At 42.6% G+C, this 24,797-nt stretch overlaps 2 protein-coding genes across 4 annotated transcripts in view; both read left to right on the top strand.

Moving 5' to 3' along the window:
• Positions 1–24,797, top strand: part of MOGAT1 (monoacylglycerol O-acyltransferase 1) — a 290,439-nt gene that overhangs the window by 168,816 nt on the left and 96,826 nt on the right. The gene's annotated exons all lie outside the window — the stretch shown is intronic.
• Positions 1–24,797, top strand: part of ACSL3 (acyl-CoA synthetase long chain family member 3) — a 73,824-nt gene that overhangs the window by 21,711 nt on the left and 27,316 nt on the right. For 2 of the 3 annotated variants that reach the window (XM_060623830.2, XM_060623829.2), the window contains one exon: positions 18,059–18,476. In XM_060623830.2, coding sequence (XP_060479813.1) covers positions 18,099–18,476 — 378 coding nt within the window. In that variant the 5' untranslated portion in view covers positions 18,059–18,098. Of the gene's footprint in view, positions 1–11,614; positions 11,720–18,058; positions 18,477–24,797 lie in introns of all 3 variants that reach the window. The other variant, XM_081796339.1, reaches the window with a different exon arrangement.

The following is a 24,797-nucleotide window of genomic DNA, read 5'->3' as shown; positions in this document are numbered from 1 at the left end:
GGCAAAAGTAAATTTAGAGCCATTACTGTAGCTATTATCTAGTGTTTTAAATCTATTATAGATGCTCAGCAAGTTCATTATTCTTATTGATTTATTTTTTTAATGTGAAATTTATTATCAAATTGGTTTCCATAAAACACCCAGGGCTCATCCCAACAGGTGCCCTCCTCAGTGCCCATCACCCACTTTCCCCTCCCTCTCACCCCTACCAACTGTCAGTTTATTCTCAGTTTTTAAGAGTCTCTTATGGTTTGGCTCCCTCCCTCTCTAACTTTTTTTTTTCCTTCCCCTCCCCCATGGTCTTCTGTTAAGTTTCTCAGGATCCACATAAGAGTGAAAACATATGGTATCTGTCTTTCTCTATATGGCTTATTTCACTTAGCATAACACTCTCCAGCTCCATCCGTGTTGCTACAAAAGGTCTATTTCATTCTTTCTCCTTGCCAAGTAGTATATATATTGATTTTAAAAAGTGTATTCTGTCAGTGATTCTAGTAATTTACATTTAAATACTTTCTAGTAATTTATATTTAAAAATTTTCCTTTTCTTAGTGTTCATTTTTTCAGAGTGAGAGCCTGAGCGGGGGAGGGGCAGAGTGAGCGGGGTCAGAGGATGTGAAGTGGGCTCCGTGCTGATGGCAGTGAGCCCGATGCAGGGCTCCAACTCATGAACCGTGGTATCATGACCTGAGCTGGAGTCGGACGCTCAACCAGCTGAGCCACCCAGGTGCCCCTCTTTAAATATTTCCTAGACTAGACGAGTTCTGATGGACTTCAGGACTTCATCTCTCATCCTAATGATCCAGTGTTACCCGTTCAGATGGTAGCAGAGAGAGCTATCTGCGTGTAGCCATGCAGTAGGGAGGAATCATTCAGAATAGTGTCATCTGTACGTGAAGGTGATCTAGATTTGAAGTTTGGAGGGAGGTGCGGACAGCAGCAGGTGTGCGGCTTGTTGTGGCTTAGCAGGAAAAGGCTTCTTTGAGTTGGGCCAAGTATTTCTCTTAACGGTTGAAGGTAGATTCCTTTCTCTTGTGCCTTCTATTTTTGTTGTTGTTTTATTTTTTATTTTTTTTAAATTTGCATCTAAATTAGTTAGCATCTAGTGTGCCAATGATTTCAGGAGTAGATTCCTTAGTGCCCCTTCCCCATTTAGCCCATCCCCCCTCCCACAACCCCTCCAGCAACCCTCAGTGTGTTCTCCGTATTTAAGAGTCTCTTCTGGTTTGTCCCCCTCCCTGTTTGTATATTATTCTTGTTTCCCTTCGCTTATGTTCATCTGTTTTGTCTCTTAAAGTCCTCATAGGAGTGAAGTCATATGATTTTTGTCTTTCTCTGACTGACTAATTTCAATTAGCATAATACTTCCAGTTCCATCCACGGAGTTGCCAATGGCAAGATTGCATTCTTTTGGATTGCCGAGTAATACTCCATTGTATATATACACACCACGTCTTCTTTATCCATTCAACCATCGGTGGACATTTGGGCTCTTTGCATACTCTGGCTACTGTTAATAGTGCTGCTGTAAACATGAGGGGGGGTGCATGTGTCCCTTCGAAACAGCACAGCTGTATCCCGTGGATAAATGCCCAGTAGTGCAACTGCTGGGTCGCAGGGTCGTTCTATTTTTAGTTTTTTGAGGAGCCTCCATACTGTTTTCCAGAGTGGCTGCACCAGCTTGCATTCCCACGTGCCTTCTATTTTTAAAACAACAGTTTAGGTTTTGACCACGTGTGGAAAAGCTGCAGAGGCCAGAAAGCTGGGCACACTGGCGAATGGAGGAGAGGGAAGACTACTCTTTATCTTCATAGCTTTAATTTTGAAACTTCTTGTTTGAGAAAAGCTTCCTTAGGGGTAAAATAGGCGGTTTATAGGAAGAAGAACATTTATGTAAAGAGCTAAAAAAGGAAACATAGAATGAGATCATATGAATAAAATGAAATATAGTGAAAACTAAGTATTGACTATAGGAAGTATTGCATATTTAAACCTTATTCTTAGCTCTTTAATGTTTAGATAGTACAAATAATGAAGTTGATCTCATGTTGGTTGGTGTAATGCAGGTTATTTATCCTGTAGTTCCATATTTCCACGACTTATAGGTTTCTTCTTAGTATTATTTGCTTTTTCTTAAGTTTGTTTTTAACTGATATGGCAAGGTAAGGGCTTTTGGGTTGAGGGGAATGAAGGAAAAGATAAGCAAATAGGTAAAGAATCTTACTGAATCATTTATAAATCTTTGAAATTAAAATGTATAGATTGGGTAGACTTAGTGTAGATTAAAATTATCTTGAAAATCTTAATTTTGACACTTTAATGTCTTGACATTCTCAAAGGCTAAACTTTCCTGAGCTGCCTCTTCTCAAACACGCATACTTTATTTTGCTGATTTTATGCACATTTGCTTTTGCCGACATATTTCACATGTTTGCAACTATTTAGCCTCTGGCTTTTGAATTTTCTTTAATTTTGTGTTCTATTCTTATTGTAGCGAAGAAAATAGTTAAGTTCAAAAGTGAAGTTGTTAACTGAACCAGCAACCAATCCACTCGCTCAGATTTAGGTTAATGTAATACTCAGTGAAATGCTTAGCTGGATTGGGTTGAAATTGCTAAGACCCTCAAGTACCGACCAGCCGAGCTGATGTTATTATATAATCTAATAGTTTAGGGTCTCCTGAAATATTTATATAGGTGGCTCTCATTAACCATTTTGGAGATAATTGGAATAAGTAAGGAATTAGCACTCAAAGGAGTACATGGTCCTATTTAATATTGTTCTAATATGGTCCGGGCATTTAATTCTTGGCTGTTTAGGACACACTGATGAATTTGTCAAAACAGTGCTGTGAAGTAGGGCTCCAGGGTTTAAGTTCTCTGCCCTGACATGTGGATAATATAAGGATGACTGAACATGCCATTCTCCCCATTTCCCTTCACTGCATCAACCGTGAACAAAATTATCTGATACAACAAGGTGTACTTCTATAGAGAGAATCTCAGATTACCTCTTCTGGGTACAATCATTAGAGGGGAGTTACATGGCTTGGAAGACGAATAGAAAGCACAGTAGGAATAGGTTTTCCCTTAGATGAGGAAGTTGAGGCAAAATGATTCAGAACCCTGAGCTTGTGTGTGTGTGTGTGTGTGTGTGTGTGTGTGTGTGTGTGTGTAAGCTGTCTGGCTGGAGGGTGGTTGGGGATTGTCACGTGACAAGATTGATGAAGGAACAACAGAACCACTTCTGAGTACTCTCCTATGTATTGCTGAGTTCTGGCATGAGGTTGTTAAGGGTAGACAGGAGACTCTAAAAATCCTGACAGGGAAGTTTGTTGAGGATCATCTTTTATAGATGTACGGAGGCCAGAAGAGTTGAGTTGGCTAAACCGAGTTGGCCCTGAATTATATTCTATGTGTATTCTTTACCTTTGGAACTGGAGTGGGATCCACAGAGTGGGACCCAGTAGTTCTGTGTCCAAGGATATTTACACTTCACGTGGAGTACTAGACATGAGAAAAAATGTTCGTTTTTGTTTGTTTTCTTTTCTTTATTAAACAAAATTTTCTTAACGTTTATTTTTGAGAGAGATAGAGTATGAGCTGGGAGGGGCAGAGAGAGTTGGGAGACCCAGAATCTGAAGCGGGCTCCAGGCTCTGAGCTGTCAGCACAGTAAAACCAAGTAATGGTCTGCTTTGAAACTCTGCATAAAGAGAACCCAAACCAACTATACTAATAAGTGGCATTTATAATGCCTTTGCATTTTCCAAAGTCCTTTTTTATTTGCTGCATTCCATTTTATCCAAGTGATGACACATATAGGAAAATGAAGTATAGAAAAGTTGTTTCATAAACAAAAGATCAAACTTAACTAGTGGTGCAATTGAGGCTATAATTTGTTCGCTTATTCCTTGAGATGGTTAATTGTAGAGTGACCAGCTTGTCCAGGTTTGCCTAAAACTTTCCTGGTTTTATTCATTTTTTATTAAAACAATTTTTTATGTTTATTTTATTTTATTTTATTTTTTTAATGTTTTATTTATTTTTGAGACTGAGAGAGACAGAGCATGAACGGGGGAGGGACAGAGAGAGAGGGAGACACAGAATCCGAAGCAGGCTCCAGGCTCCGAGCCGTCAGCCCAGAGCCCGACGCGGGGCTCGAACTCATGGACCGCGAGATCGTGACCCGAGCTGAAGTCGGACGCTTAACCGACTGAGCCGCCCAGGCGCCCCTTTTATGTTTATTTTTGAGAGGTAGGCAGGGAAAGAGAGAGAAAGAGAGAGACAGAGTATGAATGTGGGAGGGACAGAGAGGGGAAGACACAGAATCCGAAGCAGGGTCCAGGCTGTGAGATGGCAGCATTTAGGCCGATGTGGGGCTCGAACCCACAAACTTTGAGATCATGACCTGAGCCAAAGTTGGACACTTAATTGACTGAGCCACCCATGCACCCCATATTTTTTATTTATATTCTAAAGTTTATTTATTTTTGAAAGAGAGAGTGAATGTGCATGGGTATGTACAAGTCAGGGAGGGGCAGAGTGAGAGGGAGAGAGAGAGAATCCAAACTGCCAGCACAGAGCCTGACTTGGGGCTTGATCTCATGAACCTCAAGATCAGAGATCATGACCTGAGCCAAAATCAAGAGTTGGATGCTTAACTTACTGAGCCACCTAGGGACCCCCAAACTTTCCCAGTTTTAGCACTGACAGTCCTGTGTCCTGGGAAACCCCAAAGTCTGGGCACCTCAGAGTGGTTGGTCATCCTAATTAATTGTCACACTTTGTGGTCACCTGGGGGTGGGAGTACAGTTGTCAGATAAAACAGAAGAAGGCACTCAGTTAAATCTGAATTTCAGATAAAAAACAAAAAAATTTTTTTTAAAGTTTATTATTGTTGAGAGAGAGAGAGAGAGAGAGAGAGTGAGTGTGTGTGTGCATAAATGAGGGAGGGAGAGCGAATTCCAAGCAGGCTCTTGCACTGTTAGTGCAGAGCCCGACATGGGGCTTGAACCCATGATCTGTGTGTGAAATTATGCCTTGAGCCAAAATCAAGAGTCGGATGTTCAACCAACTGAGCCACCCAGGCGCCCTCGACTGAATTTTTACTACATGATCCAGATCCTGCATGAGACATATGTACACTAAAATTTGTTCATTGTTTTTCTGAAATTCAAATTTAACCGGCTGTCTTCTGTTTTTATTTGTTAAATCTGACAGCCTTAAGTAAGAGTAAAGGGATGTTCTGATGTGTAAAAAGATCACTTAGCTGCTTTTTTGTGTAGACCTTAGGTTTTATACATTTATTTGCTTAAATAAATGTAGCATCTGGTAGTATTTGACTCTTGTTCTTTTAACTTTGTGGCTAGAGATGCCAGAGTTCAGGATGAATATATGGAACCGTATTGTGCTCAATGCGTCGAAACGCGCGCGTGTGTGTGTGTGTGTGTGTGTGTGTGTGTGTTGGTTGGTTTGAAGTGGTTCTTCACTTGGGAGGAAATTTGGCCGAGACGGATCGAGCCTTATGCCATCTTTGCTGGATCAGCCTGTCAAACACGGGCACATTCTCACAGACTGCCCATATTGCCTCTAGACTATGTTAAAAATTGCTGTTGTTAAGATAGTGCATTCACGTGATTCAAAATGAGAAGGAAGTAAAGGCTTTCCTTACTCGCTTCTTGGACCTCTTCATTTGTCCACCATGGAGATAGTCTGATCTGATTGGAAAAAATTAGAATTTTGGAAATAGACCTTAGAAAACTTGAGTGGTCTTGCCTTTTTTTTTTTTTTTTTTTTTTAAAGCAAGGGAACTCTTGCTCTACCCACCCCCCCCCCCCCAAGGGGGAAGAGTACCTTATGTAGAAGACAGAAATAGGATTGGGCTCCTCCTACATCTTCAATGTTTGATGGTTGTCACTGCTCTGAAATTGATTTGGGAGCCCTTAGCATCAGTACAGTTTAGTCTTACAGTAGATTTATTTGAATCCCATCAACATTTATGGTGAGAAAATTACAATTTGTTGACTTGGACAGGGTGTCATGGTAAGTGGTGGCAGAGCTGGGACTAGTATACTTGTGTATGTGTGTGTTGTGTGTGTGTGTGTGTGTGTGTGTGTGTGTGTGTGTGTGTTTGAAACCCCCGTTCTATATCAAGCTGAGAAAGGTATAATAAGTTCCTTTGCCTAATTTCTATTTCCTATTTGATTCATTCAAGGTTCAGCACTTCTCTTTTTTTAAAAAACATCTGGCTCAGACGTTAGAAAAGGAAGATAGGATAAAAGTAGATTGAAAAAAAAATGTGTCTTAGCCAGTTAGGGGAGTCAGGGGACTATATTTGTGGTTCAAAGAGAATATTTGAGGCCTACTGTTATTTCAACTATTATGATAAAAGGATTGAAAAAGCTTAAAAATTACAGTGAATAACTGAAGATTATGTAAAGTTAGTTGACTCTGGTCAGCTGCTTTTTAATTTTTTTTTTTTTTTTTTCAACGTTTTTTATTTATTTTTGGGATAGAGAGAGACAGAGCATGAACGGGGGAGGGGCAGAGAGAGAGGGAGACACAGAATCGGAAACAGGCTCCAGGCTCCGAGCCATCAGCCCAGAGCCTGACGCGGGGCTCGAACTCACGGACCGCGAGATCGTGACCTGGCTGAAGTCGGACGCTTAACCGACTGCGCCACCCAGGCGCCCCTTAATTTTTAATGTAAATATGTTTATGGCAAAGACTTGCTGAATTTTCCTCCCTCTCTCCCTCTTTCTTCCCTTTTCCCCTTCCCTCCCATTTCTTCCTCCTTACCCCTCTCCCTTCCAGTTTCTTCAGGGCCAGAATTTCATTTCCTGTGGTTAGAATAAACACAAGCTTAGTAGTTGTCTTAAAAAGAAAAGGACACAATTCTTATTTCCTCATAAAACTTTCTAGTTGTGAATTTGGAAGTTAATCTAATTCAGATGAAAATATGACTCAAACCTCTAATAATGCTTTTAGTAGACTTCCTGGTACAGAATTTCTTCACTTGTTTATTTGTTGTATTAAGGGAGTACTTAAATGGATTAATGGCCTCGATTTTTCAGGCATACAATCTAATAATCCATAGACCAGTAACAACTGTGGAGTCAGAGTTGAAATTTTCCAAGTTATTAATCACTGTATTAATATTGGAAGTTTTAGGAGAAATCCTTTGTGTTTCTTTCATTAAAAGGAAGGGTGAGGGGCACCTGGGTGGCTCAGTAGGTTGGATGTCTGTCTGATTTCGGCTCAGGTCATGATCTCGCAGTCTGTGGGTTCGAGCCCCGTGTCAGGCCCTGCACTGACAACTCAGAGCCTGGAGCCTGCTTCTGATTCTGTGTCTTCCTCCCTCTCTCTGCCACTCCCCTGCTCGTGCTCTGTCTCTCTCAAAAATAAATAAAACATTAAATAAAAAAAAATAAAATTAAATGGCAGAAGCTTTGAGGAAAAAAATGTTAAAAACAACAACAACAACAACACATTCTCCTGAGCCAGAGATGCATTTTGTCATATTATTTCTATTACGGTTTTAGCCTGGGGAAGCAGAGAAGCAAGCGTCCTCATCAGAGCCAGGGTCCTGCCTCTAAAGAAACTTTTTCCTGAGAGCAAGTCATTGCTGGTTGCATTTCTCATTACAACTCCTTAGAGCCTCATTCTGGGAAGGAAATCTTTCTTTCTGCCCTTCTTGACCCAGTTTCTTATTTCAAAACAAATAGTTTAGATAATTTTTCAGGGACTTTTTTGGTTTATGTAAAATGTGATTTTTGTGCAAAGGAGTGTCTCTAAAGTAGTGAAGGACTCCACTTTTTTTCCTTTTATTATTATTAGTTTTTAAGTGTATTTATTTTGAGAGAGAGAGTGAGAGAACGCGCGCGAGCATGAGTGGAGGAGGGGCAGAGAGATTGGGAGAGAGAGAATCCCAAGCAGACAGCATACAGAGCCCCACTTGGGGCTTGATCTCAGGAACCTCGAGATCAGGACCTGAGTGGAAATCTAGAGATGCTTAACTGACTGAGTGACCGAGGCGCCCCGTCCCTGTTTTGTTTTTAACAATAAAGTATTAAGCCTAGAGTTCAGGGAGTGTGGAGGAATTAAAAAGCTTGGGTGGGAGTCAAACATACAGGTTAAAATTCTACTTCATCTGTTAGTTGTAAGTGCCTTTGGGCACGATCTGTTTGAAATTGGGTTTTTGTAACAATTCAGTGAGATGATATAAAGCTCCCCACACGGTGCTTGCGTTATTGGTACTCAGAATTGCTCATTTATTTCAAGTTTGGTGAAAAATTCAAGGCATATTTCACGCCAGCAAATACAGATACCTTGATATCCATTGGTGTACAATCCCCTTATTTATATACTGTCTTAGAGATAACATGCTAAGCTGTATTTTTTTTTCCAGATATAAATATTTCTGGAGTGTCGATGCATGTTTGGGTGTTGTTGGCTATAAGGAAAATCCGGGTGGAAATAAGATTGGGTAATGGGCAGGATTAACCAAGAAATTGTGGAGAATCAAGATACCCCTCTGGAGCATTGTCTCGTCGCCTCCCCTCTTTCCTGGGGTGTTCTCTCTGCTCCCAGTGGATTTGTAGGAGAATTTCTAAGTGTTGGGCTTCTGCCCCTGCTCTGGGAGTTGGAGCTTGCAGGTGGTGTTTGGGAGGGAGGTGGTAGTGAGCGGACAGACGCGCTGTATTAGCGGAGTAATGTAATGGTGTTGCTGGCCGCTTCCCTCCCGCGAACACTGTAGAAGTCGTGGATTCTGAGCCAGACTCCCATTTCCGTTGGGTCAGTCCTGCGGCGCATGGAGATGAATGGCTTGAGATACTACTGTGCCCTCTCTCTCCTGTGCCTCAGAGGTTCTTGAAGTCTCTGTAGGCAGATGCAACCAGATCTAAGCAGGCAAAGCCATTTAATATGTGCGTATGAACATGATCCCTGTGGCAACCTACTTACTGGTTTTCCCTTCCCCCACAATACAGGCATTTACAGGTTTTTTCCTATTACTAAAGCACATGGTGTCTGTGGAAGCTTTTCATATGACCTGTAGCTTTTTTTTTTTTTTTTTTTTGGCTTTTAAAGAAAATTGGGGAGTTAATACAGGTTGTAGGACTATGATAATATTCCTTAACAATTTAAAACATAAGATTTTACCTTTTTTTTAAAGTTTATTTTATTATTTATTTTGAGAAAGAGAGAGGAAGAGAGAGAATCCCAAGCAGGCTCTGTGCTGTGTGCCTGGAGCCTGGCGTGGGCCTTGATCCCACAAGTGGTGAGATGGTGACCTGAACCAAAATCAAGAGTCGGACACTTAACCGTCTGAGCCACCCAGGCGCCCCCAAATTTTATCTTAACATCAGAATTCATATGTCTCCTGAGTGTATTATTTGAGGGTGATTTTGTAGGTGGGTGTTAATCTCCATTACCTGATGCACAGTTATTTTCAGAACCCCAGCTGCTTTGTCCTCAGCTTTCTGACAGTCACACAAAATCCTATATGCCCTTCCTCCTCCTCCTCCTCCTCCTCCTCCTCCACCTCCACCTCCACCTCCACCTCCACCTCCACCTCCACCTCCACCTCCACCTCCACCTCCACCTCCACCTCCACCCTCCCCAGGTCTCCTGTGTTCTTCCTCTCAAGTGGTAGAAGCCACACAGAGAAGGAATTTTCTTAAACTTGATCGTTAGGATGATTTAAAGCAACTAACTGCTAAAGTGATGCAAGATGTGAGTGAATACCTTCTTTTGATGTAACAATCTCATTTTACGATTGTATTTGCTAAAAAAAAAAAAAGATTGTATTTGATGGGTCATTTTCTTTTAATGTTGTTAAACTTGAGTCAGCTTGTTATTTTAATTAGCAGTTCTGGGAGTGTAGTAAAGATGGAAGTTTTATATTCTTTATGGTGGGAAATTAATGTACTTTGACCCCAAATAGCTTCCTTTAAAATTTATAAATAATCGCTTAAAAACCTTGACCTGTCCATACTGTTGTCAGACGTAAACCATGCAGGCCCGTATATACCTTCTTTTAAGAACTAGCAAGGTGCATGGAAGTCCCTTCAGGTCGACTGCAAGTACATATAACTAGTTTTAATGGCTGCCTCATCGTTCATACTGCGGATGTATATGTTCTTCAGCTTTTTCTTTGACTGATTTAGATCATTTTGTTTTCAGTTGTTTAGAGAAAATTTTCCACCAACAATTTACTGATACAGTAATTCATTCATCAGGCAGCATCCAATGAGTAGATAGAAAGGAGCTCCGAAGAGCTCTGAAAGGTGAGGTTTCTATAGATCAAAGGGAGCAGAAATACGGAAGGTATACTGGGCATTTGCTGATTGTTTAAGGCAGGGTTCCTTTTCTCATGTGGAGCAAAGGAACGTCTTGGAGCCAGTTCAGGTAACTTGCTGAGGGGGCAAGCGCCGACTGGTTGACCCAAGTCTTCCATTTCTCTGTGAGCTAACGGTGGAAGCTTAAGTTTTGGGTTGCTGACTTGGGGCTTAGCCTGAGCTTGGGTTTAGCCTGAGTGACTCCATCTTGGGCCTAATCTGGTTACTTTAACACAGTTTTTTGCCTCTGAAGTGATAGTGGCATGTCCTCCAAGCTTTGCCTTTAAATTGTACTGCTTACTGTTCCTTCTTGTTGCAGTCATCTGTCCCCCTATTCCTGAAATACTTGAACATCAAGCTGTGACTCTGCTTCTATCCTGTCATGATTCTTAGTGGTTTCAATGTCTTCCCAGTTGAATTTCTTGACCTCCTGTCCTTAAATGATCTCATACTCTGCCTTTGCTGTCCCTTTGTTATCACAACCTAGTCCTCTTCATGAACAATAACTGTATGCCTTCCACACTGTCGGTTTCAAGCATTCGATTCAGACCATCACCTCCTTTTAGTAAGACAGTTCCATCTTGCTCTCCTTTAGTACCTCAACGCCAACAGTTCTGTAACCCAACGCAGGACCTGATTGCCTTGATCCTGTCTCTTTTTCACAAACCCTTTACCTCCTTAGGGGCTATCCTTCCCTCGGCTGAAAACTCCCTGATTAGTCATGGTAGCCACTGCCTTGGAAATAGGCTTCATTCCCTTGTCTTCCTCCCCTTCCCCACGTTTTGTTCTGGGACTTGCTGGTAAAACCCTCTCCTGGGTTAATGCAGCTCTCTGTCTGATTCACGTTTGTGCTCCACCAGCCGAACTTGGCTGGGAAGCACACAACAGCTGGGTGGGTCTCTCTTTACATCAGGACTCAGACCTCAGGCGGGCTTTAGGCGCTGCCGAGGGAGCCTACTGGCTCCTGCTCCGTCTATTTTCCTGTTCTCCTAGAGGATTATTTGATACTTTACTTCTCCTTAATTTTAAGTTTCTTTATTTTGAGAGGAGGGAGAAGGACGGAGAGAGAGAGAGAGAGAGAGAGAGAGAGAGAGAGAGAGTCAGTCAGTCCCAAGCAGGCTCCGTGCTGTCAGTGCAGAGCCCAACACTGGGCTCGAACCCATGAACCGCGAGATCATGACCCCGGCCAAAATCAAGAGTCGGATGCTTAACTGACTGAGCCACTTGGGTGCCCCTTTCTCAATTTTCTAGTACCCTTCTTTCTTCCTCCCTTTCAGCCAGTGATTGTGCTTCCTATTACTCTGAGAAGATAGAAGCGCTCAGAAAAGAACCTTCTACTAGCTCCTGGTACCGCCCACATGCATCTGTGCCCCTGTTGCTCCGTAAGGCCAACCTCTTCCACTTGTGTGCTGTGTCTCATTCTCTGTTCTGCTTAATCTTCTTCTTCCTCTACTGGGTCATAGCCCTCAGCATGAAGACAAGCTATAACTATGTCTTATCTTTAAAACAAAAGAGTCTGCTTTGTCCTGTCCTAGTATCCACTTCTCTGTTCCTCTTTAAAGTGCCCTTTAAAGTGCTCCTCCTCTTCTTTCCTAAACTCTCTCCAGTTGGGCTTTGATCCTTAACACAGCTATTTTCAAGGTCAACAGTGACCTTCACACCTGTATGCATCTTTTCTTTCGTTTTCCTCTACGATGCTTGACTCTTTTTTCTTTTTAATTTGTAACAGCTCTTTGTATATTTTGTCATGTGTTTTTTCCTTTTGATTTTCAAATAGTTTCACCAGACAAATGTTAAATCTTTAAAATTTATGTAGAAGAGTAAATCTGTAAGAATTGATAAGAAAGTTTTGAAGCACATGCAGAGTGTGAGTCTTACTAGATATTTAAAATAGTAGTTCTCAAACAGTGCACATAAAACTTACATGGTGGTTGTTTAAAAGTGAGTCTGCCAGTAGAGTTTTCAACTTCTAGGGCAGGGAGGAAAGAATGGGAAGACCTGTCTGAGGAGCCTTCTGTTTAAATACGCTCTAAGCAATTCTGGTATGATTGGTCCATGTATCACAGTTGAGAATCACTGTTGTAAATCTACTGTATTTGGAGGCATGACAAAGCAGTAGACAGGTCCAAGGAGCAGAATAATGTCTAGACACAGATCCAGTTGTGAACAAGAACTCACTGTTGAAGATGACGTTTTGGTCATTGAGAAAAGTGGGGTTGATTTAATAAGCGGTTCAGGTAATTCATCTGAAAGAACAAGTTGGCTTTCTCCCTTGTACAATGTGGAAAAACAAACTCCATAATGATGAAAGGTCTAAATGTAAAAATTATGTAAATCCTGGAAAAAATACAGGAGGACAGTAGTTTAACCCTGGGATGGATGAGGCCTTCTTAAAGTGGATTGGAAATCTAAAAGTTGTGAAGGAAATGAACAGATTTTATTGTTCGGGTTTGTTTTCTGAAAGGTGATACTCATTCTAAGACGAGGCAACATAAGAGGGTACCTGTGACTGCTTTCCTAGTTCTAGATTTTCCACAGCCCCTTCAGCAAATAGGATGCAGTTGGCCAAAGGTTCGTTACTTTACCTTGTTTGTCTAAAACATTTTAGAAAAATTAAATGTCTTAATTGCATGTGGCTGGTGCATGTAGGCTGCGTGTGATGCTACTGAACGCTTCCTCCTCGGCTCTCCCAACCCTTGGCTTTCACGGTCCTGCCCTCTCCAGGTACTGCTTTTATTGGTCTCGCCAGTGGGATTTTGCTCTTCAGTCTTGGCTTTGGTTTCCTTACAGAGTTTTCTGTCCTTGAACTTGATCTCGGAGATTTCCTACCTTGTCCTCCTCCATCTGATTATGGCTCTAAAAGGTGTGCTTCCAGCTCTGATCCCTCTTAACTCCCATAGTTTCTATGTTTGGATGACTCACAGGCATCTTAAACTCCTTAGTGTCAAGACTTGCATTCGTCTCCTTCCCACCAGCCATCCAGCTGCTGACCAGCTACTTCTCGTGTCTCTGTCTCACTTGAAGTCACCCGAGCCATTTCCCTTCTTTCACTGCAGCTCCTCTCGTTCGGGACTTTCCTCGCTAGGATTCTGATCCACCTGCACTGTGTTAAGAAAGATTTCAGTTGTTGGGAAGGCCTGGAGGAACAGTGGCTGCTGCCACCCTCTGGGCAGTTGGGCAATTGGGAGCTGGGAGTCCTAGCTGCTGGCTTCCCGTCACACACGTTAGTCACCCTGCTCCCGGGAGCCGAGGATTATTTTCAACTCTGGTTCATCTGATCGCCTCGCCTCATGTTTCTGCTGCCTTTAGCTGACAGCCGATTTTCTTCCTTTTTTTAATAATTTTTTTAATGTTTCTTCATTTTTGAGAGAGAGAGAGAGATGGAGGGAGAGAGAGGGAGAGAGAGAGAGAAAGATCAAGCATGAACGGGGGAGGGGTAGAGAGGGAGGGAGACAGAATCCGAAGCAGGCTCCAGGCCCTGAGCTGTAGCTGTCAGCGCAGAGCCCGACGTGGGACTCGAACCCACAAACTGTGAGATCGTGACCTAAGCCGAAGTCAGACGCTGAACCGACCGAGCCACGTAGGTGCCCCGTGGTTAACTAATTTTCTAAAACACTGGAATGCAGTGTACAGTGGAACGCCCATGAAGTTTCTTCTCAGCCTTAAAGGACCTAAGGACTCGACCTTAATGCCCTGCCCCTGTCTCCTCACCCCCACCCTGCTCCACTGGAACCCCTGCTGCTTCCGGTGCTTATTTAAAGCACCTCTCTTTAAAAATCTCTACCCCCCCACCCCTCAATCCCTTTGCTAGTGGTACTACGCTGTCTTGATCACTATTGCTTTGTGCTGAGTTTTGGAATTGAGATGTGTGACCCCTCCAGCGTTGTTCTTTCTCAAGGTTGTTTTGGCCGTTCCGGCTACTTTGAATTTCCATGCAAATTTTACCTTGAAAGATTCCGTATCAAAGCCAGTAGAGATTTTGATAAGGATTGTGTTGAATCTGTGCGCCAGTTTGGAGAATTGTCATTTTAACAGTAGTAAGTCTTACAGTGCATATATAGCAGATGTTTTTCCATTTATTTAGGCTTTTAATATCTTTAAACAGTGTTTTCTAGTTTTCATAGTAAACTTCTTGTTATATCTTATCCAAAGTATTATTTCTGATAAATATAATTGCTTTAACCTAATTTTCTGATTGTTCATTGCTACTGTATAGAAATACAATTGATCTGTATATATTCATCGTCCACCCTGTGACTTTCGCTGAGCTGCTTACTAGTTCTATTAGTTTTTTAATGGATTAGTTAGGATTTTCTGTACAGTCATCATACAGTCATTATCTGCAGATAAGATTTTTTTTATTACAGTGTTATTTTTTAATTCAAAACACAGACATGTGAAATAAAATTTCAGGGAGAATACTTAGGTAACATCCTTCCCCTGGATTATTGAGATACATTTTATTCTTTGCAGCTCTGATGTCCTGGAAGTAGTAGGACTATTTGTCTTTTTGTTTTGTTTTTAAATGTTTATTTATTTTGAGAGAGAGAGAGAGAGAGAGAGAGAGAGAGAGAGAGAGAATCCAAAGCAGGCTCCACATTGTCAGCACAGAGCCCGACATGACACGGGGCTCGATCTCATGAACTGTAAGATCAAGACCTGAGCCAAAATCAGGAGTGAGAAGCTTAACTGAGTCTCCCAGGTACCCCAGGACCGTTTATTTTTTATTGTGCTATTTTCCTAAATAGAGACTTTCAATGGGTCCCCATTAATGGCATAAATCTAGATTCTCTGGACTCTTCCTCCAGATGACTTGTCAAAGAAAACAGTGTGGAACGGTGAACAGAGCCTGGGGACTATTTGAGGGTCGTGGCTTCTCACCAGCTTTGCGTGGGCAAATTTGGAGGTGTTCTTTATCTTGTAAAATTGCAGAGTTGGACATCTACTTTATTTTTGAAGGTTTTATTTATTTAAAAATATTTTTTTAATGTTTTTATTTTTGAGAGAGAGAGAGGGAGAGAGAGAGACAGAGTGTGAGCTGGGGAGGGGCAGAGAGAGGGAGACACAGAATCTGAAGCAGGCTCCAGGCTCTGAGCTGTCAGCACAGAGCCCGACACGGGGCTCAAACCCACGGACTGTGAGATCATGCCCTGAGCCAAAGTCGGACGCTTAACTGACTGCGCCACCCAGGCACCCCTTTAGGGTTTTATTTTTTAAGTAATCTCTGTACCCAGCGTGGGACTTGAACCCACAACCCTGAGATCAAGAGTTGTTTGCTCTGTTGACCAAGCCAGCCAGGCATCTCTGGACTTTTAATTTTTTCCCTTAGTTCTTTGAACGTGTTTATGATCGCTGCTTTGATGTCTTGTCTGAGTCTGACATTTGGGCCCTCTTGTGGACAGTTTCTGTTGCCTGCTTTCTCCCACTGTGTTTGGGTCTTCCTTTGCTGTCTGTTTGTATGCCCCATAATTTTTTGCTGTAAGCTGCACATTTCAGCATTTCTGAATGCTGACTCCCCTCCCCCTTTCCCCTGGCTTCTTGCTGTTGTGCTGCTGGCTTGCCTATTTGTTTAGTGACTTGGCTGGCTTATTTCACTGCAGTTTCCACCCCCCACCCCCGCCTTGGGAGCACACCGAGTGCCCTTGAAGTGCCCTCTTTAGGGGATGACGGCATGGTTTTAGTAGGACGCTCTTTAACTATTTTCTTTCTCTGATCTCCTTGTTAAACTTCTGCCAAGTTCACGCCCAGCAGTTATTCTCCGCTGATAGCTAGCTGATTGCCTTATTGTATTGGACAGAGCCCTGGGCCATAAATTGCCTCACCGTGTGATCCAGTCAAATTATACGGCCTTTGTAAAGGGGCTGTGTTTGAGGCCACTCTTTGAGCTGTCCTGACTCCCGAAGGGCTCTTCTTAGGTTCTCTTTTCCCTGATTCCATGAAACTTCTATTTACTCCTTCCTTGCTCTCCTGGAACTACCAGCCTCGGCCGAATCGCTCCTCACCAAGGTCTCCATTGTTTTCCTCAGCGCCACTAGGCCTGAGCTCCCTGTTCTCTGTTCTGACGAAAGTCAGCCCGCTTGGGGCTTGCTAAGGGGCTCTCCGTCCTCACAGCCTGCTTTGGCCTGAGCGGAACCCGTGTGCCATTGCTCCAGAGCCAGGGGCAGGGACAGCAGCCTGGCCTGTGCTCTGGGAGTGAGGTGCTGGGCTGCGGCTGTCGCCACTGGTCTTCTCTGGAGCTTTGCTCTCTGTCTGGACGTTATCGACAGGCTGAGGCAAGGGTAACTGGTGCCCAGCGTTCTTGGCCGGCTGTGCCCGCAGTAGAGCTTCCTCGCGTTTCCTGGCCACATTTGCCTGGAATAGAATTTCTACAGCATGGAGTTGGGGAGAGGAGCTGAGCATGCTAGAAATCATAACCCCTGGGTTTGAAGCTGGATGGAGTCATTAGTAGTTTGCTTCAGTTTCGTTTCTTCAAAAATGATGTTGTTACCTACCTACCACACAGAGGAGTGTCTCCTCTCGAGTGCTCAGTTTCCCTCCGATAGGCATGTGGCCCACTCTCTCTCTTCCTTGTAAGCCTCTGCTCGGATATCACTGGCCCTAGAACAGGGTTCTCCTACAGAGAAACGGGACACCGAGGCTTTCTTTGTCCGGGAAGCAACTTGGTTCGTCGTGCCGGCACGGGCTCAGTGGGTTCGTACCTGAAAAACTGAGCCCCAAGTACAACGGGTTGTAGCCTTTTATGCAATTTCTACTTCTTTGTGTCCCATATATGGTGACACGTATAGTCCGATTGGACATAGTCCAAGTTACAGAGTCGTGTCAGAGCTATGCATATGTGTAGAGAAGTTGATTGGGCCACGTTGCACGTTGCCTTCCTTTGTTCTGAGAAGGCCTTACCGCCTTCCTTAGAGAGGGACTCTGCCACAGCCCGAGCGGCTCTTGTGGGCCCCTCATAGAGCGTCTCTCCAGCCTTGCCCATTCACCTCGTGTTTCCCTTCCCTGGCTCATTTTTCCTCCAGGGATTTGCCGACACTTGGCCTGCATACGTATATTTGTTCGTCCGCTGCTCCCAGCGACCGCGTGGACTCCGTGAGAGGAGGTTCACTGTTGTATTTCCTGTACTTAGGACAGTATCCGACACATAGTAGATTGTCAACAAATCTGATGATATAAGTATAAAGACCAAGGTTTACAGCCTCCTTGCTTCACCATCCAACCTGCCTAAATTGGAAAATACCACGCAGGAAGTGGATTCTGTGTTGTTTGCCAACTCCAGCTGCTTGTTGCTGCCTAGAGAGAGGGAATGGGGCCCACTGGGAAAGAATGCAGCGATTATTTAATAGTGGTTGCCGAGCCACGAGGGAGGAAATGGTGTATGCCGTTGCGTTCCCTGGGGAAGTGAGGAGATTGCCAGGAAGAGGAAATCGGCACGTTTTCGCTGTGGATTCTGATGTAGGTCTTCTGGCTTGCTCCTTCTTCACCACTTGGGGTTAGGTTGGAAAAGCCACCTGTTTATAGAATGATGTGGAAAGAGATACAAGACACTTGGAAGACACTCACCTGTGCCATATCAGGGTGGACAGGACATTGCTGGAGGCCAATACTTGCTGCTGCTTGCTTGGAAAAAAATATCTCCATTTGCCCACCTAATATGAAGGATTTTTCTTTAAAGTTACTTAAAAATGATTTTGAACTAATACCTTTCTTTCTCTTCCTTCTAGATTCTTATGGAAATCTGTTAATTCTACTTTTTGAGCACTTATGAATAACCACGTATCTTCAAAACCATCTACCATGAAGCTAAAACAGACCATCAACCCCATTCTTTTGTATTTCATACATTTTATAATATCACTTTATACTGTTATAACGTACATTCCATATTATTTTCTGTTTGAGACAAGACAAGAAAAATCAAACCGAATTAAAGCAAAGCCTGTGAATTCAAAACCTGAGTCTGCATACAGATCTGTTAACAGCTTGGATGGTTTGGCCTCCGTATTATACCCTGGATGTGATACACTAGATAAAGTCTTTATGTATGCAAAAAACAAATTTAAGGACAAAAGACTCTTGGGGACACGTGAAATTTTAAATGAGGAAGATGAAGTACAACCAAATGGAAAAATTTTTAAAAAGGTAAGGTGATCTTTCATTGCCTTTTGTTTTTCCTCTGAGTAAAGTGTGCTTGTAGAAATGGCGGCAGGGGACAGGTACAGCCTGCTTCTCTTGGACGTTGCTGATGTGGCGGGAGGAACAGGGTGGGAAGGGGACCTGACTGTGCCCTGATCTCCTTCTGTACTCTCTTGCACAGATTGGTCTGAGTTTTCACAAACCATTGAGACTGCCCACTGAGCCTGAATGTCTAACGTGGCTTGGAATAGAATGTCTAGAGCAGTTTTGGGTCTGAAACCATATTCCTGGGTAGTTACACAAGCACTTGTGTGTGCTTGAGATGGTTCTGGGTTTTGGGATATGGGGCCTGCTGTTTCTGATTTTAATGTAGGTTCTGTTGGGTGCTTTATGTCTTGGTACTTTGACAGTGGCAATTGCATGTTTTGTAAAGAATTTTCTCTGGGACGCCTGGGTGTCTCAGTTGGTTGAGCGTCTGACTTCGGCTCAGGTCATGATTTCATGGCCCGTGAGTTCGAGTCCTGCATCAGGCTCTGTGCTGACTCTTTCAAAAATAAACATTAAAAAAAAATTAGAAAAAGAAAAAATTTCCATAAATATAGACAAGCCTGCCATTGTTGATTTGAAACAGGATAAGATATCCTTAAAGAAAATATAAAGATAGTGGTTAAGAACCTGGATTCCAGATCCACACTATGGGTTTGGATCTCAGCTTTGCCACTTAACTAGCTGTGTGACTTTGTAAAAGTTATTTAACAAATCGGCCTCAGTTTCTTTATCTGTAACGTGAAGATAATGATTATTGCTGATATTTATTAGCATTTCGTAGGAGTCAGGCTATTTTTAAGTGTTTTGCATATATCAAGTTATTTAAGACTTAAAATAGCCATATGAGTTAGTGTTATCCTTGTTATTTTACACATGACAGCACAGAGGCACAGATGGAGAATGTACACGGGGACATTTCAGTTAGCAAGTAGTAAAGTGAAGATTAGAACCTGCTCCATACTTCGTAAATGCCAGCTCTCAGACTTGTCGAGAGGATAAATTGAATGTGTGTGCACATATAAACACATGTGTGTAGATAGCTTGTGGCATCTGGGGTAAATGCCCTAGACTGCATTAGTACTATTGTCTTGAGAATTTGGTGGACAAAATTATATGAATGAATACAGTACATATCACCAAGCAGTGCAACACTCTGAAGGGTAGGGAGTACAGAAAGGGCACGAAAATGCTGGTTTTGAACTTGGATACAGGATTTTTTTTTTTTTTTAATGTTTATTTTTGAGAGAGAGAGAATGTGAAGCCCAACGCTGGGCTTGAACTCACAAACGGAACCGTGAGATCATGATCTGAGCTGAAGTCAGACGCTTAACCCACTGAGCCACCCAGGTGCCCCGACACATGACTTTCTTATAAGCAGTTCTTAAAGTTCCAGTAGGTAAAAACTGAAGATAATTTTTTTTATTGTTTTAAAGTTTATTTTGAGAGAGAGAGCACACGAAAGCAGGAGAGGGGCAGGGAGAGGGAGAAAGAGCGTGAGAGAGAATATCCCAAGCAGGCTTATCACCACCATCAGTGCAGAGCCCAACAACAGGGCTCGATCTCACAAACCCATGAGAGCTGAAACTAAGAGTCGGCTGTTTAACCAACTGAGTCACCCAGGCGCCCCAAGATACACAATTTTTTTAGAAGCAGTAAGATGATCTGTAGCTGTTTGATAATTTGGTCAGGTTGTATGTTTAGTACGTATGTAGGTGAAGTTGTTCTTTCCTCTTACTCTTTTTTCCATCTACATCCTGACTCCAGCTGCTTTTTTTTTCTGTTAGTCACGAAGGAACCTCTCAGGTTTGGGGGAGAGTTCAAATAATCACACCACGGAATGAAATACTCAGAGCTTCTCCTGGGATGTTCCTTAACTTACCAGCCTGTTAATTTCGGCACTTATCCATACAAATTCTGTAGTCCTTTTCTTCTAAACATGAAGGAGGTGGCAAGCAAGTTAACATCAGTAACTCCTAGAAATTAAAACATGATTTTAAGTCTAGACAACAGAACCTGTAAGTGTTCATCCCCTCTAAGCAGAGTGATCTTTTATCTTGTTTTGCCTGGAGCCGTCCTTGTTTTATCTTGCTTTGCCTGTCACGTTAACGGTGTAGTGGCTTGGGGAAATGATAGGGTCACTCTACTTTTAAGGCATATTCTCTCTTCTGCTGACTTAGATGAATTGTTTTCTATTAAGTTCACTTAAGGTCTATCTGGAGTTAATAGCACATTTCTTGAAACGGAAATCATAAAGTTACCTATGTTTGTTTATTCTTCTAGCCTATAGATTTTAACTTATAAAACATTTTATCATAATGGTATCTGATATTTAGTTGCCATATTTACTTTTTATGAAATACCATCCTCGATTTTGTCTTTGAGAGATCTGGTAGTTATACAGGGTACCAAAAACACTTCCACTTTCTTAGGTGCTAAAGTTTTCCACTCCTCTGCCTTCTCTTAAAAACATTCCTTTTGTTTGTTTGTTGATCTAATGCTATTTGAATTCAAAGATTGGTTCTCTTGTTTTTAATCTCGGCATGTGTAACAGAAGTCCTCCTTTAGCAGGAGGGTTAATTTTTTTCTCCAGAATTGCACATGTGTTATAGGCATTTTATAAGACTGGCACTATTTTTCAGTCCTCACAGTAGCAAACTAGCTTCCAAGTATGTGAACAGGAAATCAGTATGGTAGACGTGAGATTCCTTCTTACTTCAGGTATCAGTGTAATTAGGACAAAATAAAATCCTGGAGCTATCGAAGTTTCTCCTTCAACGTGGCCAGATAACACAACGGATGCAAGGAAAGTTTTTCCCTGTCGTGTGTGTGTGTGTGTGTGTGTGTGTGTGTGTGTGTGTGTGTGTGTGTGTAGCCTTTTCCTCCCTGTCCTGCCTGCGGTGTCTTTGTTGTCCTCATTTACTCAACAGAAATATTTGAACTCAGATAGGAGGGTTGAAAAGGAAAACACTTGTAGTCAGCTGCCTTCTCTGTCTGTATCATGTTACTGTCAAGTCTGTCTGCCATGCGATTGGCATTTGTGATTCATTGGACTTTTTCGGGAGGGCTCTATATAAATAAACTCTGATATAGAAAATGTCATATTTGAAATGAGGCTAATTGGGAAAAAATTAATTTTTAGGTTTCGTGTGTAGTAAACGAATCCAATGTTTTCTGTTAGCCTTACTCAAGAAGAAAGTGCCACACCACTGATTAGCTAAGACTCTGGTTTTCTCGGTCTGTGTTGTAACTCTAACATTGGACTGTGGGTATCTCAACTGGGTGTTATAAACATGCTGGGTTTTTTTTCACGTTTTGTTTTCTTGTTTACACTCACTGTATTGCAGTAGAAGCAGCCTCTGCTCTGACAGTAAAAGGGGGACATTTCACAACAGGTGTTTAGGTAGATGTAAGAGTGGAGTTGCTTAGGGTAATGTGGCTTCTGCTCGGAATGCTTCCCAACTAGAGCGCAGACGTGTTTGTAATGAAATGTACCGTCATTCAGTAGTTTCCCTGTTTGACAGTAATCTTGAATTGGGAAAGCCAGCCAGTGATGTAGCAGTATGTCAACGTTTCCTTCCTTCTTGTTTTGGGGGCTGAGCTTTGGGGATTAACCCTAGAATGTATCTGATATAGTTGAAACAAAGATACCCAGACCTTTATTTCAAATAAAGATACCCAGAACTCTGAAGCTTTGTTTCCATCATATCCTAAGTCAGTTTTGAGCTCCCGAGGAAAGATAAGCAGAGAAGTCAGTGGTGATGATTCTACTCTGATTATGCCCATGGTAGTGTGGCCTTCTGCTTCACTAAGACCGGTCTCTCTGGGGGGCACAAAGAGAAAAAAGGCAGAGAAGCAGAGGCTGCTCTGTTCTTGAGGCTTGGCAAGCTTTTCCAGAAGTCTCCTCTGGCTGTATGAAACTACGGTGGGGCTCTGAGCACCTGGGACCTGTGTCAGCCTCTCCCAACACCAGCCTTCCTGGCCGCGAATGCATCGAATGCATCGTACTAAGGTCTTTGGAAATTAAGAACAGTGAAGGATTGATTTCCAGAGCGTCTTTAAAATACATGGACCTGAAATAGAACAAAGTTGCAAAGAAAAAAAATAATTTTACAGTGAAATAAAAAGGAGCATGAAGCCAGCTCAGACATTTCGTAATCTACCCACCAGAAACACTGTATTTTGCACACATTAGAAGAAAGTAAAAGAGATCATATAATCATGGTGCTTAGAAAGAGAAGATTTCACTATGCTAGGCTATTCTTTGTAAATTGATCCAAAAAGATCATAGAAATACTCGTTTCTGCTCTTGGAAATTGACTTAGCTTGCCTCTTCCGCAGTGCCTACTTTTGTGTTATTGCTTATTCCAGAGTCATTCATATATATATATGAATATATATAAATATATAAATCTATTTGCATATGTGTATCGTATTTATTTTCTGACCCGTTAGGACATTTACATCCTAATTTATAGAAAAAACAATGGGCAGTCTCTTGGCCAGGGTTCGTGTTTCGGTTGTTAGAGTGCTCTCCCCAGCCAGAACCTTGGCTTTCCTTTCCATGCTTGTTTCTCTCCTGGTCAGCCCGTTTGTGAGAGGCACCGCCGGGTAACAAATGGCTCGAGCCAAAGAACCAGGAGTCTGATTTTTCCCCCCCCCCCTTAATAGTTCCCCCATCCCCCTTTTTACGGGTCTTCTGCTTCCACGCTTGCCCCTACTCTAACCCACGCACACTCAGCAGTTGAAAGGATCTTTTACAAATGTCAATCAGGCCACCGTTCTCAACCTGCACAGTGACAGCCGCCTCCTTCTGTAGCATCCTCGGAGCGCTGTAATTTAGTCCTTAGATTCCGGAATGAGCCTGTCCGGGTTTGCATTCTGGTCCTACGTCGGCTGTGTGATTTTTGAGCAAGTTATGCTTACTCTCTCTATGCCTCGGTGTTCTCATTGGTAAAATAGGGCTAATAATACTGTGTCTCAAGAGTTAGTGTGAGAGTCTTACAAGCTGCTGCTGCAGCGTGCTTTGCACGGCGTGAACACTGGCAAAGGTTGGCCGCCCTCCTCCTCATCGTCGTTCTCCTCATGATCATCACCCATCATCCAGACCTGCTGGATATTTTCACCCTCTGGCTCCTTCACGATAAATTGTCATGATCTTCATTCGCACAGAGTAGGGCTAAATGAAACCAGGTGTACTTTGTCGAGGAAGGCAGGAAAGTGTTCGTTTTGAAGTACTTCTCTTCTAAATGGCTAAAGTAAAAGAAAAGTTGGTACTTGAACTGGTCAAACCCTTAGCTACCGGAAAACTTGATCTTTATTTGATTGTGTCATTTGTCAGGGTCCTGTATAGTTAAGTATTGTATGCTTTTATTTTACAGAATTTTCTGTATGTTACCTCCACTTTATTTTTATAGGTTATCTTTTGAGATAAGAGGCCCTCATCTTAGCATCATCAATATGTTCCTGAACAAAGTCAATTATTAAGTTTCTCTGTTCTGGGCAGTGGTAGTCTGAGTGATAACACTGATATTTACACATGTGTATGTCACACCTGTCACAGAATAAAGATAAGCCAATTAAATGTGAGAGAGGAAACCACCCGAGGAAAGCAGCCATAGGGCCTATCTTAACTTTCCCTCTACCTTTACAAATTAGGAAACTGCTCAAAGGCTCCATGGTAGACGTTTACCTATCCAGACTAGTCATTCCTTTTCCTGACTCAGAGTCGGGAAAATTGAACAGATTAGTGTCTCAGGGGTCATGGATAAGAATATATGGTGTGTGTAGATGAGCGGGGGAGGGGCAGAGAAGGAGAGAGAGAATCCCAAGCAGGCTCCAAGCTGTCAGCACAGAGCCCGACGTGGGGCTCGATCTCATGAACCCTGAGATCGTGACCTGGGCTGAAATCAGGAGTCGGATGCTTAACTGACTGAGCCAACCAGGCACCCCATGGATAAGAATAGTTGAGAGGTGGCAGGCAAAGGATGTGCACAATGGAAGGGTGGCCAGAACAAAAGTAGCTTGAGGGGTGAAATGATCAGGTGGATGTGGATGTTTTTAAAAGCAGTTTTTTCAAAAATGAGGCTTCTAGAGAAGACAGGGGTCAGAAGACTCTCTGAAGCCCAGAGTGAATTGAAATTGTGTTTAATTAACACTGCTCATTCTATGCGTATAGGAAATAATGACTGAGTGCCAACTATACGCCATTAGGGAGACAATAATGAACAGGACACACAGGTTACCCTTCTCAGGGCTCTTACATTTGTATTGGAGGAAGAG

Source organism: Panthera onca, chromosome C1 (assembly GCF_046562875.1).
Source record: "Panthera onca isolate mPanOnc1 chromosome C1, mPanOnc1 haplotype 2, whole genome shotgun sequence".
Lineage (NCBI taxonomy): Eukaryota > Metazoa > Chordata > Mammalia > Carnivora > Felidae > Panthera > Panthera onca.
Note: the sequence above shows the minus strand (reverse complement) of the source record. Positions and strands in the feature narration are given on the sequence as shown.